Source organism: Macaca fascicularis, chromosome 1 (genome assembly GCF_037993035.2).
Source record: "Macaca fascicularis isolate 582-1 chromosome 1, T2T-MFA8v1.1".
Taxonomy (NCBI): domain Eukaryota; kingdom Metazoa; phylum Chordata; class Mammalia; order Primates; family Cercopithecidae; genus Macaca; species Macaca fascicularis.
In genome coordinates this window covers 148155595-148173593 of record NC_088375.1, presented here as the reverse complement: position 1 = coordinate 148173593, position 17999 = coordinate 148155595, and the positions used below count along the sequence as shown (strand labels likewise).

General features: G+C 37.4%; 1 protein-coding gene and 1 pseudogene across 1 annotated transcript in view; one reads left to right on the top strand and one right to left on the bottom strand.

The window, feature by feature from the left end:
• The window catches only part of LOC102126959 (cell division cycle-associated protein 4-like), a 49047-nt pseudogene that overhangs the window by 29417 nt on the left and 1631 nt on the right, over window positions 1-17999 (bottom strand).
• LOC102128221 (calcium-activated chloride channel regulator 4) overlaps window positions 12815-17999 on the top strand; it is a 34224-nt gene continuing 29039 nt past the window's right edge. The window contains exon 1 of the mRNA XM_005542823.5: window positions 12815-12987. Within this exon, the coding sequence (XP_005542880.3) occupies window positions 12829-12987 (159 nt within the window). The 5' untranslated portion in view covers window positions 12815-12828. The remainder of the gene's footprint in view (window positions 12988-17999) is intronic.

The window sequence follows — 17999 nt, the reverse complement described above, 5'->3', positions numbered from 1 at the left end:
CCAGTGAACCCATCTGGACTTGTTGCTTTCTGTAGGAAGTTATTATTATTGAGTCAATGTCTTTAACAGATACAGGCCTATTCCAATGTTCTATTTGTGCCTGTGTGAGTCTTGGCCGATTGTGACTTTCAAGGTCCATTTCATCTAGCTATCAAATTGTGGGCATAAAGCTCTTCATAGTATTTCCTTATTAACCTTCTAATGTCCATGGGATTTGTAGTAATATCCTTTATTTCATTTCTTCTATCAACAATTTATGTCCTCTCTCTTTTTTCTTAGCCTGGCTAGAGACTTATCAGTTTTACTGTTCTTTTCAAATAACTAGATTTTGGTTTCATTGATTTTCTTTATTAATGTTCTGTTTTAAATGTTATTTTTTTTGTTCACTTATTTCTTTTCTTCTGCACAGTTTAAATTTTCCCTTTTTTTTTTTTTTTAGTTTCCTAAGGTTTTTTCTATCCTTTTACTTTTAATCTTATGTGTCTTTATATTTAGAATGAGTTTCTTATAAACAAGAAGATGGATCTTGTTTTTATAGATGGATCTTGTTTTTTGATTCACTCTGACAATCTGTGACTTTTAATTGGTTCATTTAGACTATTGATGCTCAAAGTGATTATTGATGTAGTTGGATTACTGTCTACCATATTTGTTACTATTTTTCCATTTGTTTTCCTTGCTATTTTTTTATTTGTTTTCCTTTGTTACTATTTTTGTCTTCCTCTCTTTTCCTGCCTTTGGTGGTTTTAACTGAGGATTTTATATCATCTATTTTCTCTTCTTTCTTAGCATTATTCATTATTATTCTTTTTACTTTTTTTAGTGGTTGCCCTAGAATTTGCAATATACACTTACAACTAACCCAACTCCATTTTCAAATAACACTACATCACTTCACAGGTAGTGTGAGTACCTTATAATACAAAATAATTCTAATTCATCTGCCCCATTTTTTGTATCATTGCTGTCATTCATTTCACCAAAATATAAGCACATATATATAAAAGAAAGACAGATGTTATATCTACATGTGTAGATATATATAGCATACATCTATCTATAAATGAGATATATAATATATACCCATAGGCATACATAATCTAATATATTGTTACTATTACTTTTGAACAATTGAAAATAAGATAAATAGAAGTTTTTATCTGCACTTATTCCTCCTTCAGTGCTTTTCTTTTCTTTATGAAGATCTGAGTTTCTGACCTATATTATTTTCCTCTTCTCTAAAGAACTTTTTAAAACATATTTTGCAAGGCAGGACTGCTGGCAATAAATTTCCTTAATTTTTGTTTGAGAAACTCTTTATTACTCCCTCAATTTTGGGAGGTACAGAACTCTGGGTTGATGGTTTTCTTTTTTTTCCTCTCAACACTTTAAATATTTTATTTCGCTCTCTTCTTGATTACGTGGCTTCTGAGGAAAGTCAAATGTAATTCATTGTTTCTCTACAGGTGAAATCCTCATTGAGAATTTTTTTTAATCTTTAATTTTTTGTAGTTTAAAAATGATAAGCCTAAGTGTAATTTTTTGACATTCATCCCACTTGGTGTTCTCTGAGCTTCCTGGATCGGTACATTAATTTGGTAAAATTCTCAGTCTTTATTATGTCAAATATGACTTCTATTCCTTTCTCTCTTTCTTCTCCTTCTGGTATTCCCATCATGCCCATATTACATCTATTGCAGTTGTCCTACAATTCTTGGACATTCTTTTCTATTTTTTTTTTCAGTGTTTGTTCTCTTTGCTTTTCAGTTTTGGAGGTTGGTGTTGATATACCCACAACCTTAGAGATTGCTTCGTAACTTGTGTCCGGTCTACTAGTAGGCACACCAAAGTATTCTTCATCTCTATTACAATATTTTTTTATCTCTAGCATTTTTTTTCATTCTTTCTTAGGATTTCCATCTCTCTGCTTACATTGCCCATCTGGTTTTGCATGCTAGTTCCTTTATCCATTAGTATATTAATCACTTTTGTTTAAAATTTCTGGTCTGATTCCAATATCCTTGCCATGTCTGGTGATTCCAATATCCCTGCCATGTCTGGTTCTGATCTTTCCTGTCTCTCTTCACATTGTTGTTATTTTGCTTTTTAGTATGCCTTGTATTTTTTTCTTGGTAGTTGAACATGATGTACTGAGTGAAAGGAACTGCCACAAGTAGACCTGTAAAAATGTGGTGGTAAGGTTGGGAGTGGAGGAAGAGGGAAAATGTCCTATCATCCTATGATTAGTCTTTCAGTGAGCCTATACCTCTGGACTGGAAAGTGTTACAAATGTGTCTCAGGTTTTTCTCCCTCCTTAGATGGAACAGGATGGCTACAGTTGGCTGGAGCTGGGTAGCTCCCTTCCTTCAAGTCAGTTAGGCTCTGAAGAAACCCCAGCAGGTTGGGCTCTGGTAAAATAGTTTTTCCTGAGAGCAGGCCTTGTTAAGAACAGAGTGCTCTGACATATCTTTAAATAGTTTTTCCCTCTCCTGCTACTGGAAGCATCAAGTTTTTGTTTGTTTTGTTTGTTTTTTTCTAGTATTTACTATGAGAATCTGGTCAGACTTCTGGAGGCAAAACTTACATAAATGTTGCACCTGCTCTGCCCCGCACCTGTGGCTGGCTCACCCTGGAGTTTTTAACTCTCAGACTTGTCCACACTGAGCTTCCAGCAAGTAGTCAATTACAGTTCAGATTTCCTACCTTGGCACTGGTTCTCATGGTGGTTTCCACTCCTAAGCCTATACACCAGTAAGCTAAGACTTCCTGTATTTACCTGTGTGCTCCTATTTTGGGGGCAGCAGTTTGCCCTGTGTCCTCACCTCTCTTAGATATCCAAGAAGAGTTGTTGATTTTTCAGTGTGTTCAACATTTTACTTGTTAGAATGGAGTAGAAACTTCAAAGCTCCTTACCTGTGAAATGGGAAATGAGAAGTTGATCCCCAGCTTTTTCATAAATAATGTAGTATTTTTTTAATGTCAAAAGAATGTCAGGAATCTACTTCCCCAATTCACATATATAATAATAACAGCCTCTATTTGTTGAGCACTTACTATGTGTCACGCAGTGTTCTAAGTGTCATATATATATGTATATGTATATATCTATATAAAAATATATATTTTTTAATTCTTCGTGTTAGAATTTTAATTAGAAGTAGAAATATAGGCCACTTTCTATCTCTGTGATTTTGACCTCTCTTTCAAACACAATTCTGGTATGTGTTCTTTCTTCATAAAATATAGAATAGAATAGTAAAATAAAATAAAAATAATAGAGTAAAATAAAATATTAAAATTCTACCAATTCTTTAAGACCTAGTTGAAATATCATTTTCTAACTCCATCACTAGCCCTGACTCACCCAGGGAATCTCCAGGGTCATGATTCCTTGTTCTTTCCTCCTACTATCATATAATTTTATTATGGCACTTATGAGATTGTATCATAGGTCTTCACTGGGACATTGCCTTCACGAGATTATGGATTCCTTAAGGGCAACAACTTTTTATTTTCTCAGCTTATAACAAAGGAAATATGCCATAAACATTTAAGGAATTAGTCTCATCACTATATGACCTGCTAAATTTGTTTCTCCCAGACAAGATTTCTATTGCTTCCCAGGAACAAAAATGAAAGGCTTCTGCATTAGAAAAAAGAAAATTGTAAAATTTGTCAGAATCTGGTTTTTGCACTGGCATTTTAATCATTTGCTTTTAATATTCTTCCTCAAATAGAGGGGTTGACTGACCATAAGTTGGTCTCCTTACCAGGGAAAATGGTGTATCTTCAAGGAATGCGGCATAAGGATTACGAGTGTGACTTGGAGATGGACCAGAGTTTCGGTTTAGTTCTAACACCCATTGGCTGTGTGACTTTCAGCAAGTTATAAAAGCTGAGTTTTCTCATTTGTAAAATGAGAAATAGTGTCTGCTCGTGGGGTTGTTGTGAGGATTAAATAAGTTAATACATATAAACAGTGTAACATAGTGCTTAGCATACATACAATAAGTGCTTAATAAATATTATTTGTTAAGACATGACACCCTATCTTAGGCTGGTTTTCCTGAAGCAGGTCCTGGGACAAGGATTTATGTACAAGTAATTCACCAAATAAGTTCTCAAGAAAGAAAGAAAAAAAAGTTACAGGAGGAAGGTGGACAACAGAAGAATCCAAGCAGAGATATGAGTACAGGCAAAGTCCCACGGGGGCAGCATCAAGTTGGTCCACAGGGGTCTCCAGTGTGTACATTACACCTCAGAACTGGTCCCAACCCAAAGTGAAGGAATTCAGATTTCATATTGCTGCACTGTCAGTCATCGCCTATGTACCACTTCAGAGGATGTAAAGTACCTTCTGGCTCTCTGTGTAAGTGGGTAAAATAGCTCTAGTAGTCTGAAGACTGTCCTCCAAAGAAAAGTTGCAGGTATGAGCCTTTGCAAGCAAAGGCACGTTATGCAGAAAGAAGGAATACACACGAACGCTCAAAGAGATATGAGGGGATTTGGGCAGTGCACCATACTCCAAGGCATAATCAACCAGGCAAAACATAACTACCCATTGCATGGCATAAAGACAAATACACACAGGTTCAAATCCCATCTCCTCCCTTTTCCTGGCTATACAAACTTTGACAATTTACTTAATATCTCTGGGTATCTATTTCACCATTTGTAGAAAGGGGATGATAATACCTATCTCAAAGAGTGATTATGAAAATTAAATAAGTTCATGTAAAGTAACTATCAAAATATCTGAGAGTTATCAGGCAACTCTCAGAATATAGTTATCAGAATATCAGACATAGTTATGTAGTTATCAGAATATTAGACATACTCAAATATGCTCTGTAAATATTAATTCTCCCCAATCTTTATAGGATTTCTTATATATAAAAAAGAATAGATTGTAGACTACGAATTGAGGAATCTGTAAGTACTTTCTCCTGGCATAACATTCTTTGGACAAACTCTCTTCAAAGCAATTTTGTTCAAAGGCTATTTCTCCTTGTGACTTTTTCAATTCTTCTGATTATACAAAGATAAATATTTAAATTTAAGAACTATATGTTAGAATATTTCTGAGGCATCCGCTAAACTTACAGCTTCTAAGAAGAAAGAGGTGCCTTAAGCTCAGGGTATAGCTGGTGTACAAATAGCAGCAACAGAAGCAGCGGCTAGAGAGAGTAAGGAGAGGTTGGTGCAGTGCTGGTGAGCAGAAAGCCATGAGAAGAGATCACATGGGGCTAAAAGTCAAATGTCTCCAGTTTAAGTTTTGCCAGTAAGTCAGTTACCTTCCTTGGACATCAGTATTCTCATCTGTAACATCAGTGGTTGAATTAGATGGTCTCTAAGGTATTTTCCAGCATGAAAATTCTCTCATATGGATATTCAAAATCTCAGCTCTTAAATCCTGGATCTAGAAGATTTCCTGTTATGGTAAAAAGGGTACAAAAGTTCAGAGAAGGGAAACAACGGGCTAGATTGCTCAGGGGAGTCTTCATAAAGAAGTAGAATGTAAGCTGGATAGAATTAGAAAAATGAGTATGGTCAAGGGGACAGTAGTGGAAAGTAAAAATAATTTTCCACAAATTTTGACTAGAGAAAAAGATTTATCATAGGTAATATTGGGAGATAAAACTGGAAATGATAATTTGGAACTACATTATGATGAATTCTGAATAGCAAGTAAAGGATTGTGCCAACCTAAAGGTAATGATGAACTCTTGAAGAACTTGAGAAAGAAAAGTTAGTATTATACATTAGGTAATTTGATGTTGTGCAAGACTGGACTGGAAGATAGTGCTAAGAAATCTTTAAGAAGGCTGCCAAATTGTCCAGTTATGAGATGAAATGAGAGTTTTTATTATTTTGTTAATCTGTAGAGAGGTTAAACAGAGCACAGTCCTCTGTGGACTGGAATAATCTCCAACAGTTTATCTATACATAGAGAATCTGTAAATTTCCCTTTGTTCATGTAAGACTGTATTGCCCTTTATACATATCATCACCTCCCCCTGATAGGTTTGAATGTGCAAATTTAGGAGTAGGAGCAGGAAAGAGCTGAAGTACTACTTTGTAGAATAGACAGAAAGTATTTGGAGTTCCAGAAATTTAACAATCCTAGAAGGAAGGGGTAAAAAGCAGAGAATGAGGAAAGGTGAGAGGAAAACTGGACACTAAGTAGGAAGAAAGGCAGGCCAGTGAGAAATTCTTAATGGTGGGATTCCCAAGAATGTACAAAAATAGGTGACTTCACATTGTTTCCTGGTTAGTGTACTTAGTATACTAAAATGGCAAAAACAGGGCCAGGCATAGTCGCTCATCCCTGTAATCTCAGCACTTTGGAAGGCCGAGGCAGGTGGATCACTTGAGGTCAGGAGTTTGAGATCAGCCAGGCCAACATGGTGAAATCATATCTTTACTAAAAATACAAAAATTAGCCAGGTGTGGTGGCACACGCTTGTAATTCCAGTTACTTGGGAGGCTGGGGTAGGAGGATTGCTTGAACCCAGGAGGCAGAGGTTGCTGTGAGCCAAGATCGTGCCACTGCACTCCAGCCTAGACAACAGAGCAAGACTCTGTCTCAAAATAAATAAATAAATAAATAAATAAATAAATAAATAAAATGGCAAAAACAAAACTGAAACACATCAAACCCTGCCATTTTCCTTTTCAGAGTTTGGAACTGATTTGGAAATAGACATAGGAGTCAGACAGATTATAAAAATATTAGCACCATATATGCTGAAGCTAAATTAATAAGTATGGCTTGACCCCAAGTCACAAATGGGATTTCTAATGCTTCTTTCCAAGTGTAGAGCTCATAGAGACACTCCCTCTTTCACAGATACCTGCATCTGACTAGGTACAAAGGGAATCCCAACCTCACATAAGTTGGCACTAAGAATAGGGAAGAGAGACTGGTTTCTGGATCTGCCTCTAGAAGGCAAGACATGATCCTGAACCACATGTGCTTAGCACAAGGAATCCAGAGCACAAGGAATACACACACTACAGATAGAGAGATCCAAAAGGAAAGAGGAATAAACTAAGCCTCACATGATAAATTCCAACTTATGTACATCTCAGGTTCTATGTTAATAGTGAATAGCTTATAATAATTAAAATCCAATGTTGCCTTCCGAAAATTGTATAAGGATAAGTAACTCAGTTTTTCAGTTCAAAAAGAGGCTCTTTTCATTTTTTTAAATAACAAGTTTACAAATATTATTTATTCCGGAAATAAAAAATGAAATCATAGACCACATGTCTACCTCAGTAATATTTCAAATTTTCTCATAAAGAAAATGACTATTACTCTCTTAGCATGTAACTGACTCATGATTTAAAAGTCCAGTGACAGGAGACCTCTCTGTTACCATGGCAATCAGAAGTCCTGACTCTCTCGGGAGAATTCAGTGTTAATGGAGCTAGAGAGTAGAATGATGATTACCAGAGGGTGGGAACATGGGAGGATGAAGAGAGGTTGGTTAATGGGTACAAACACACAGTTAGGTAGAAGGAATAAGTTCTAATGTTCAGTAGCAGCATAGTAGGATTACTACAGTTAACAGTAATTTATTGTATATTTCAAAAGAGCCAGAGGCCGGGCACAATGGCTCACACTTGTAATCTCAGCACTGAGGGAAGCCAAGGCAGATGGATCATCTGAGGTCAGGAGTTCGAACCAGCATGGCCAACACAGTGAAACCCTGTCTTTACTAAATACAAAATTAGCTGGCATGGTGCATACCTGTAATCCCAGCTACTTGGGAGGCTGAGGCTACCAAAAAAAAAAAAAGATTTAAAATGTTTCCAACACACACACACACAAAAAATGATAAATATTTGAGATGATGGATATTCTAATTACCCTGATGTGATCATTGTTATGCATGTACCAGAATATCACATGAAGCTCATAAATATGTACAATTACTATTTCACAATAAAAAAGAGAGAAAAACAAATATGGTGTTATTCTGACAGTAGTATCGTGCAAACACAAGTTTGTTATGTTGGATACATTTTTCTATTACACACTAAACAAATACGTAACAACTGATTTTTTATAGTTCTTTTTTGACCCGGTAACAGACAAGGAAACTCATTCCTTTTGAGTGACTCAAGTGAGCCTGTTTGCCTGAGTTGAATTAAATCTAGGTTTGACTCACTTAGCACAGTCTTTTCTAATTTGTGACAAGCCTGCTTCTGCTGGAATGTCTACCTGAGGTTGATGGAGGCAGTGGCCCTTGTAGCTGGACCAGCTGACCTGGAAACTGTAATATGTAGACTAGTTATGGAAGGGGGTATCTTTGAGGCCACCAGAGCAGCTTCTCACTTTCCTCTTTTAGAAGAGTATTAGAAACTCAACCAGGGGGATAGATGGAAAACAAGACAAGGATATACATTTATCTCCAATTTTGAGGTTCCTGCGACACCAGGAAAAATTAGGGAGAGACTGTTATAAATATTCACCTTTTTTCACCAGGCCACATGTGCCCATTGCCTGAAGGGAGTTTTTTCTAACTGCTTTGGCAAAGAGGAATTCTCTCCCTTCCAAATGTATAACTGAGAGTTTCCTGAGTTTTTTAAGGTTATAATAGCACCTCCTCAAAATAAACACTTCCCCAAACAATACAGGGGATCTAAGTCCACCAGGCTTCTTCAACATTTCAAAGGCCTTGGACAAGCTTCTGTTTAGGCATTGTGAAAAGCTGTTATTTTGGTTAAAATGATAATCATTCTTTATTCATTTAGTCAACCAGTCAAAAACAATTTCCTGAGCCCAAGTTCTGTGGGATGGGAGCATACTTGGTTTTCTTGGAGCCACCAAAGCTGGAGTTCAGGGAGAAGCAGGGAGCAAGAGGAAGGGAGGGTCAGTGAGGGCAAGACTGCATAGGATGTATTTGTTAATACCCAGTCTATTCACTCCAGATAATCACAGCTTCCCAGAGCTGCCAGTGTATAAGAGCTCCTTTCCTAATTCTATCAATGTACAATTATCCTATAATATTCCTGAGAAAATGGAAGGAAGGTGTGGTGCGCTGTCCAAGAGAACAGTGTCTGAGCACATATGATAAAGCCTCTATCTTGAGGATGTTGCCAAGAATTCAACATCATATCCTTTTGTCTGAACTCTTAAAGACATTTTCTGCTATTGTTCGGTCCTTTTTGAGGGTTTCTGATGAGTCCTGGCATCTTTTGCTTTAAGATAAGACATTCTTAATTCAATAACATCTCCTAACCTAATCTTCTTTCTCCTTTTTATAGAAACTTATTACATTACTTGCCTAGTAAAACAGCATTGCCTTGTGATGGAGTGATTACATCCATGGGCTCTGGGATAAGAATGCTGGGTTCAGATCCTGACTTTACCAGTTACTAGCCGTGTGATATTCGCAAGTTACTTAAATCTGTGTGCCTCAGTTCCTCCACACATAAAATGAAGGTAATATGCATACTGGCCTTACAGAGTTGCAGTGAGGGTTAAGTGAGCCAATCTGTGCTCTGGTAAGAACTGAATAAATGCAAACTATTAACGTGATTCACTCTGCCTCAATAATAACCAGCAAACTACCAGATAAAGTTTTTGATATGCTTGTATGGAAAGAAATTTTATTATTTCTTTACTGGACAGTATTTTTTTAGGTAAATAATTTGATTTCTAAACTTATCAAAGTCTTTAAAATCTTTTATTTGGACCTCCAACCTATCTTAACTAATTTGCTGTTATTTACATTTAACTATCTTATCATCTCTTGCATTATTTATACCATTGTAATGATGATAAATTGCTTTGTAAAAATAAAAGACATTAGTATTACTGTATCTGTTCATTTTATTATGGATTTTTATTAATTTTCACATTCTACTCTACAGAAAATATAAAGTATATGTCTATGTTTAGGAAATTCATCAAAATTAGAAAGTATAGAAAATGTGTCCCCAACATACTTAAGGTAATAAAAGCCATCTGTGACAAACCCACAGCCAACATTATACTGAACAGGGAAATGTTGAAAGCATTCCCCTTGAGAACTAGAACAAGACAAGGATGCCCACTTTCACCACTTCTATTCAACACAATACTGGAAGTCCTAGCCAGAGCAACAAGACGAGAAAAATAAAGGGCATCCAAATTGGTAAAGAGGAAGTCAAACTGTCACTGTTTGCTGATGACATGATCGTATATCTAGAAAACCCTAAAGACTCATCTAAAAAGCTAGAACTGGTCAAAGAATTCATCAGAGTTTTGGGACACAAAATTAATGTACACAAATCAGTAGCTCTCCCATATAACGACAGTGACCAAGCTGAGAATCAAATCAAGAACTCAACCCATTTTACAATAGTGCAAAAAAATTAAAATAGTTAGGAATATACTTAACCAAGGAGGTTACAGACTTCTGCAAGGAAAACTACAAAACACTGCTGAATAAATCATACATGACACAAACAAATGAAAACACATCCCATGCTCATGGATGGGTAGAATCAATATTATGAAAATGATCATACTGCCAAACACAATCTACAAATCCAATGCAATTCCCATCAAAATACCACCATCAGTCTTCACAGAACTAGGAAAGCAATCCTAAAATTCATATGGAACCCAAAAGAAGCCTGCATAGCCAAAGCAAGACTAGGCAAAAAGAAAAAACTGAGAGGCATTACATTACCTGACTTCAAACTATACTATAAGGCCATAGTTACCACCACAGCATGGTACTAGTATAAAAGCAGGCATATAGACCAATGGAACAGAATATAGAACTTAGAAATAAACCAAAATACTTAAAGTCAACTGATGATCAACAAAGCAAACAAAAAAAGTGGGGAAAGGACACCCTATTCAACAAATGGTGCTGGCATAATTGGCAAGCCACATGTTGAAGAATGAAACTGGGTTCTCATCTTTTACCTTATACAAAAATCAATTCAAGATAGATCAAAGACTTAAATCTTTGAACCTGAAACCATAAAAATTCTAGAAGATAACTGCAGAAGAACCCTTCTAGACATTGACTTAGGCAAAGACTTCATGACCAAAAACCCAAAAGCAAATGCAACAAATACAAAGATAAATTGTTGGGACTTAATTAAACTAAAAAGCTTCTGTGCAGCAAAGAAATAATCAGCAGAGTAAACAGACAACCCACAGAGAAATAATCAGCAGAGTAAACAGACAACCCACAGAGTGGGAGAAAATCTTTGCAATCTATACATCTGACAACAGACTAATATCCAGAATCTACAACAAACTCAAACAAATCAGCAAGAAAAAAACAGTCCCATCAAAAAGTGGGCTAAGGAAATGAACAGACAATTCTCAAAAGAAGATATGCAAATGGCCAACAAACATATGAAAAAATGCTCAACATCACTAATGATCAGAAAAATGCACATCAAAACTACAATGCAATACCTCCCTACTCTTGCAAGAATGGCCATAATCAAAAAAAAAAAAAAAAAAGATGTTGGCATGGATGTGGTGAAAAGGGAACACTTTTACACTGCTGCTGGGAATGTAAACTAGTACAACCACTATGGAAAACAGTGTGGAGATTTCTTAAAGAACTAAAAGTGGGCCGGGTGTGGTGGCTCACACCTGTAATCCCAGCACTTTGGGAGGCTGAGGTTGGCAGATCACGAGGTTGGAGTTCAAGACCAGCCTGATCAACACGGTGAAACCCTATCTCTACTAAAAAACAAAAAAAAAACCATACAAAAATTAGCTGGGCATGGTGGCATGCACCTGTAATCCCAGCTGCTCAGGAGGCTGAGGCAGAAGAATTGCTTGAACCCTAGAGGCAGAGGTTGCAGTGAGCTGAGATCGCACCACTGCACTCCAGTCTGAACGACAGAGTGAGACTCCATCTTAAAAAAAAAAAAAAAAAAATAGAACTAAAAGTGGAGCTACCATTTGACCCAGCAATCCCAGCAATACCACTCCTGGATATCTATCCAGAGGAAAATAAGTCATTATATGAAAAAGATACTTACACATACATGTTTATAGCAGCACAATTTGCAATTGCAAAATATGAAACTAGCCCAAATGCCCATCAATCAACCAGTGGATAAAGAAAATGTGATATATATATATATATATATATACACACACACACACACATACCTACGTACATACACACACACCATGGAATACTACTTAGCCATAAAAAGAAATGAAATAATGGCATTTGCAGCAGCCTGGATGGAATTGGAGACCACTATTCTAAGTGAAGTAACTCATGAATGGAAAACCAAACATCGTATGTTCTCACTCATGAATGGGAGCTAAGCTATGAGGATGTAAAGGCATAAGAATGACACAATGGACTTTGGGGACTTGGGGTAAAGAGTGGGGGCTGAGGGATAAAAGACTACACATTGGGTACAGTGTACACTGCTCAGGTGGTTGGGTGCACCAAAATCTCAGAAATTATAATTAAAGAACTTATTCATGTAAACAAACCCCATCTGTTACCCAAAAACCTATTGAAAAAAAAAAAATCCCTGCTGTCAAGGAGCCCGTAGAATATCAACAATGACAGCAACAAAGACAATGTGTTCCAAGAGGAAAACGTGCAATGCATTTTATAAAATGATCTGATTTGACTCTTAGTCACTTTTATGATAACATATAATTAAACAATTATGTGAATTAGTCATGTATTTCCCCACGTAATGTACCTTTATACAGTCAACATCCCATAGTCAGCCAATATTGATAAGTTTTAGAAACATATATAAAGAGAAAGAGAAGAAAAGCCTCTTGAACAAACCAACATTTGGGCCGGGAATAACTAAAGAAGAACAATGTGGTTATTCAGAAGTTTTGTTTTCCTCTTAGTTCTGTGCCTGCTGCACCGGTCAAATAGTTCCTTCATTAGGCTGAATAATAATGGTTTTGAAGATATTATCATTGTAATAGATCCTAGTGTGCCAGAAGATGAAAAAATCATTGAACAAATACAGGTAAGAACAAAATGGAATATCTTTCATTAATTTTTAGGTTTTTACTATTATTTTTAATTGACATATACTTGTACATATTTATGGCACAAAGTAATATTTCCATACATGTATACAACTTGTAAAGATCAAATCAGGGTAATCAGCATATTCAGCAACTCAAACATTTATCTTTGCATTGTGTTGGGAACATTATAATATTTCTCTTCCAGCTATTTTGAAATACGCAACAGATTATCAGTAACTTTAATTTTCCTATTCTACTATCAAATACTAGAACTTATTCCGTCTATATAACTGTGCTTTTGTACACATTAACCAACTTCTTTATTTCCCCTCCCTCCCCTATCCTTTGCAGCCTCTGATAAGTATCATTCTACTCTCTATCTCTGGAAGATACCCTGGTTTAGTTCCTACATATGCATAAGAACATGTGTTATTTATCTCTCTGTGCCTGGCTTATTTCACTTAACATAATGTCCTTCATACTCATCCATGCTGCCACAAATGAAGCAATTTCATTTTTTTTCAGTGACTAAATAGTATTCATTTGTGTTTATATACCACACTTTATCCATTCATCTGTTGATGGACACTTGAGTTGACTTCACATCTTGGCCATCATGAATAGTGCTACAATAAACATGGAAGTACAGATTGATGTCTTTTCCCTTGGATATATACCCACTAGTGGAATTGCTGAATCATGTGGTCATTCTATTTTTAGATTTTTGAAGAACCTCCATACTGTTTTCCATAATGACTGTATTAATTTACATTTCCACCAACGGTATATGATAGGTCTCTTTCTCCACATCCTTGCCAGCACTTTTTTTTGTCTTTTTGATAATAATCATTCTAACTGGGCTGAGATGGTGTCTCATTCTGGTTTTGATTCGCATTTCCCTGACGATTAGTAATGCTGAGCACTTTTTCATATACTTGTTGAACATTTGTTTGTCTTCTTTTGAGAAATGTCTATTCAGATCATTTGCCCATTTTAAAATATTATTATTATTATCACTTTGTCTTTGAGGTTTTTGAGTTTCTTGTGTATTCTGGATAATAATCCATTGTTGGATGAATAATTAGCAAATATTTTTCCCAAGAATTGGAATGTCGGCCAGGCACGGTGGCTCTCACACCTATAATCCTAACACTTTGGGAGATCGAGGCGGGCAGATCATGAGGACAGGATTTTGAGACCAGGCTGGCCAACATGGTGAAACTCCATCTTTACTAAAAATACAAAAAATTAGCTGGATGTGGTGGCACATGCCTGTAATCCCAGCTACTCGGGAGGCTGAGGCAGGAGAATTGCTTGAACCCGGGAGGCAGAGGTTGCAGTGAGCTGAGATCACACCATTGCACTCCAACCTGGGCAACAGAGCAAGACTCAGTCTCTGGAAGAAAAAAAAAAAAAAGAATTGGGATGTCTTCTGTTTGAATTATGGAGAAGAAAACAAAGTTAATAGTTAATAATTACTATGGAAACTTCTGAGTCCTTCAGGAAGTTAAAAGCAGTGTGGTGCAGTGAGGACAATACGGTAATGGGCAGAGGGAGGTGAAGGTTTTAGACAGGGTTCTACACTGTCTCACCCCACAAGACAGAAGACAAAGCACAGGGCTCCCTGACGCTGAGTTTCTTGATCTGTAAGTTAGTAGTTGGACTCATTTGTTCTTTAAAATACTCTTTATTGAATGTTTATGACATGCTGAAGAGCACTAAAATTTTTTAAAAGCCTCTGGAACCATGCAGTGTATCTTCTTTTCAGAGACATAGTTCATAAGTAAATGGATCACCGGTCAGAAGGTAGTAGGTTGCTGTGGAGTAAAACAAATCAGGAAGGCGGATACGGAGTGTTAGGTGGGGCTGGGTTGGGGAAGAATGTGGGTTGCTGTTTCATGTAGGGAAGTCAGGGAAGGCCTCACTGATGATGTGTCAGCAGAGACCTGAGATGAGTGAGAGAAGAGCCCATTGAGAACTAGGGGAGAAAAACAGCATGGAGGTGAGAATTCGTTTGATATAACCAAGGAAACAGCTATGAATGAGCAGGACGAAGTACAGGGTGAGCTGAAGTTGGAGAGGTGGCAGGGCCTAGACCACTGGAAAGACTTTGACTCGGTGATGAAAATCCATAGGAGGATGCTGAGCAGAGAAGAGTGTATTCTCATGCATATTCTAGAATCACTCTGACTGCAATATTGAGGAATGTAAAGAATTTCCACTTGTCACCTATCCTCTATAAACTCTGTGGCATCTTACTGGTATAGAAGGACCCCAGGTAGGAAACTCTTGCAGGTGGGCAATGATGGTGACTAGGAATAGGGAGGTTGTGGTAAAGATTGTTAAAGTGATATGATGGTTAAGATGTATAGGGGATAGGTGAGGGTAGGAAGGAAATATAATAAGAGTCAAGGGGCCGGGCGCGGTGGCTCAAGCCTGTAATCCCAGCACTTTGGGAGGCCGAGACGGGCGGATCACGAGGTCGGGAGATCGAGACCATCCTGGTTAACACGGTGAAACCCCGTCTCTACTGAAAAATACAAAAAACTAGCCGGGCGAGGTGGCGGGCGCCTGTAGTCCCAGCTACTCGGGAGGCTGAGGCAGGAGAATGGCGTGAACCCGGGAGGCGGAGCTTGCAGTGAGCTGAGATCCGGCCACTGCACTCCAGCCTGGGTGACAGCGCGAGACTCCGTCTCAAAAAAAAAAAATTAAAAAAAAAATAAAAAAATAAAAAAAAATAAAAAAAATAAAGAGTCAAGGAAGAATTCAAGAGTTTTACTTGAACACTTGGAAGGATGAAATTGTCATCAGTTGAGAAGGGGAAGACTGCAAGTGGAGAAAATTTGGCATTTGGAAAATCAAGAGTTAATTGGTTGGGGCTTTTGGAATTTATATTACTTCTGAAACATCCATGTAGATCTGAATTCATGATGAAGGAATGAAAATTTGGGTGTAGATAACCAGGTTATCTACAGATGGAGAAGAGAAAGTCTCCAGGACTAAACCAAGGACACTGATTTCTGTTTGTTTCAAATATAACATTTTATGTAATAAAGAGTTTGGTGGTGCAGCCACGTAAATTATTTTTCCCTGTCCCTGATATCAGCATATATTAATTCCTTATATTTAATTTCTCCACTATTGTGTTCTGCTGCTCGTGGTTGGATCCTTCTGCATGTTTTAATTACCCAGCAGAAGGTGATAGGCATGACCTAAGTTTTAATCAAGTGATTTGGTGGCTGCCATTTGTCACTCACTCTCTATAAACTCTGTTACATCACGGAGATATTTGCTTAAAGGTACCTTTTAAATTTCATGAGAAGATAAAAATTCATTTTACTAAAGATGTTTCAAGAGTAATTAATGCAGCTGATTCTGAATGATAGGTTTTCAGTGTCCAGAGGACAGTAAATCAGTATCAAACTTTCTTTACTCAGAAATCACTATTTGAAAGAATTACTTGGATGGGCAAAAATTTTGTACACATGGTCCTCTATAAGTACAAGCAGAAATTCAGTTGTTTACAGACGTGCCCAGATTTTACAATGTTTCCTGACATTTCTCCCAGCCCTCCACAAAATCTTCGCATTTAATATCTTCAAGAAACGCTGTGAAATACTATAATCCACATTTTACAGAAGAGAAAACCAGGGATCCGAAAAAATAAATGATTTTTCTAAGATCATATTAAGTATCACAGTCAGGAGTAAGAATCGCTTCAACCCAGGAGGCAGAAGTTGCAGTGAGCTGAGATTACACAACTGTATTCCAGCCTGGGTGACAGAGCAAGACTCTGTCTCAAAAAAAAAAAAAAAAAAAAAAAAAAAAAAAAAGAAGTGCCTTTCATCTTTGTACTTCCTCATGAGATAATAAGGTCTAGGGAGGGACTATTTCTTTTTCTTTTTTTCTTTAGAGACAGAGTCTCGCTCTCTCCCCCAGGCTGGAGTGCAGTAGTGCGATCTTGGCTCACTGCAACCTCTGCCTCCTGGGTTCACGCCATTCTCCTGCCTCAGCCTCCTGAGTAGCTGGGATTACAGGCGCCTGCCACCACGCCCGGCTAATTTTTTGTATTTTTAGTAGAGACGGGGTTTCACCGTGTGAGCCAGGACGGTCTTGATCTCCTGACCTCATGATCCACCCGCCTCAGCCTCCGGAAGTGCTTAGATTACAGGTGTGAGCCACCGCACCCAGCCTCTTTTATTAATGTTTAAGAAAATCCAGTTTTTATCCAAAATGAGTTCGTGTACCAAATATTAATAGTTTAGCTAATCATTGTTATATTCATTCATTATGTTATTTTTATTTCAATTCTTGCTTTTGAAAAACCCAAAACTTTAAAAATCCTTATGCCTTGTCTCTTTTCTTTACCTTTTGTTTTGTTTTGTTTTGCTGGATAATTTTTTAATAAAGTGAGGTTTACATCACTGATATTTAAGAATGGCTATATCCACAAAAGAAAACAAACCTTTTTGGCTAAGGGGTGAGGAAGTTAGAATAAGCATGAGAAAGTGGAAACACAAGTGGGGTGAGGTGGGGCAGGAGAGGAAGTTTGCAGGCACCCCCAGCTCACTCCCTGCGGCAGCACCTATGACCCTGCAGATCAAGGGGCCATGAATGACAGGGATTCAGATTTCTTTCCTTCTAGACTTCAGCCTAACCTTGACCTTTTGTTCCAGCACCAAACTAACAGAGCAGCACAGGCATTTCTAATCCAGTAGCAGTGTTATTTCCTCACCCAGGGCAGGTGTCTGGGCTGATGGGAGACCTGCAGGAATACCGCCTATTAGAAGGCACCACCGAGGGTCTCTGAGGTCCCTGAAGACCAACTGGTGCCCGTGATCTCCAGACAGACAGATATTTGACCTTTGTCTTCAATGACATTTGCATGTAAATAGACGTAAATAAAATCTCCATAATTTATGCTCAAGTCTAGGAAGGTGTGGCTCTCACCGTAGATTTTCTAATGACAAAAAAAGTGTAGTAGCTGTGTGCGGTTCTTGATTTTCAC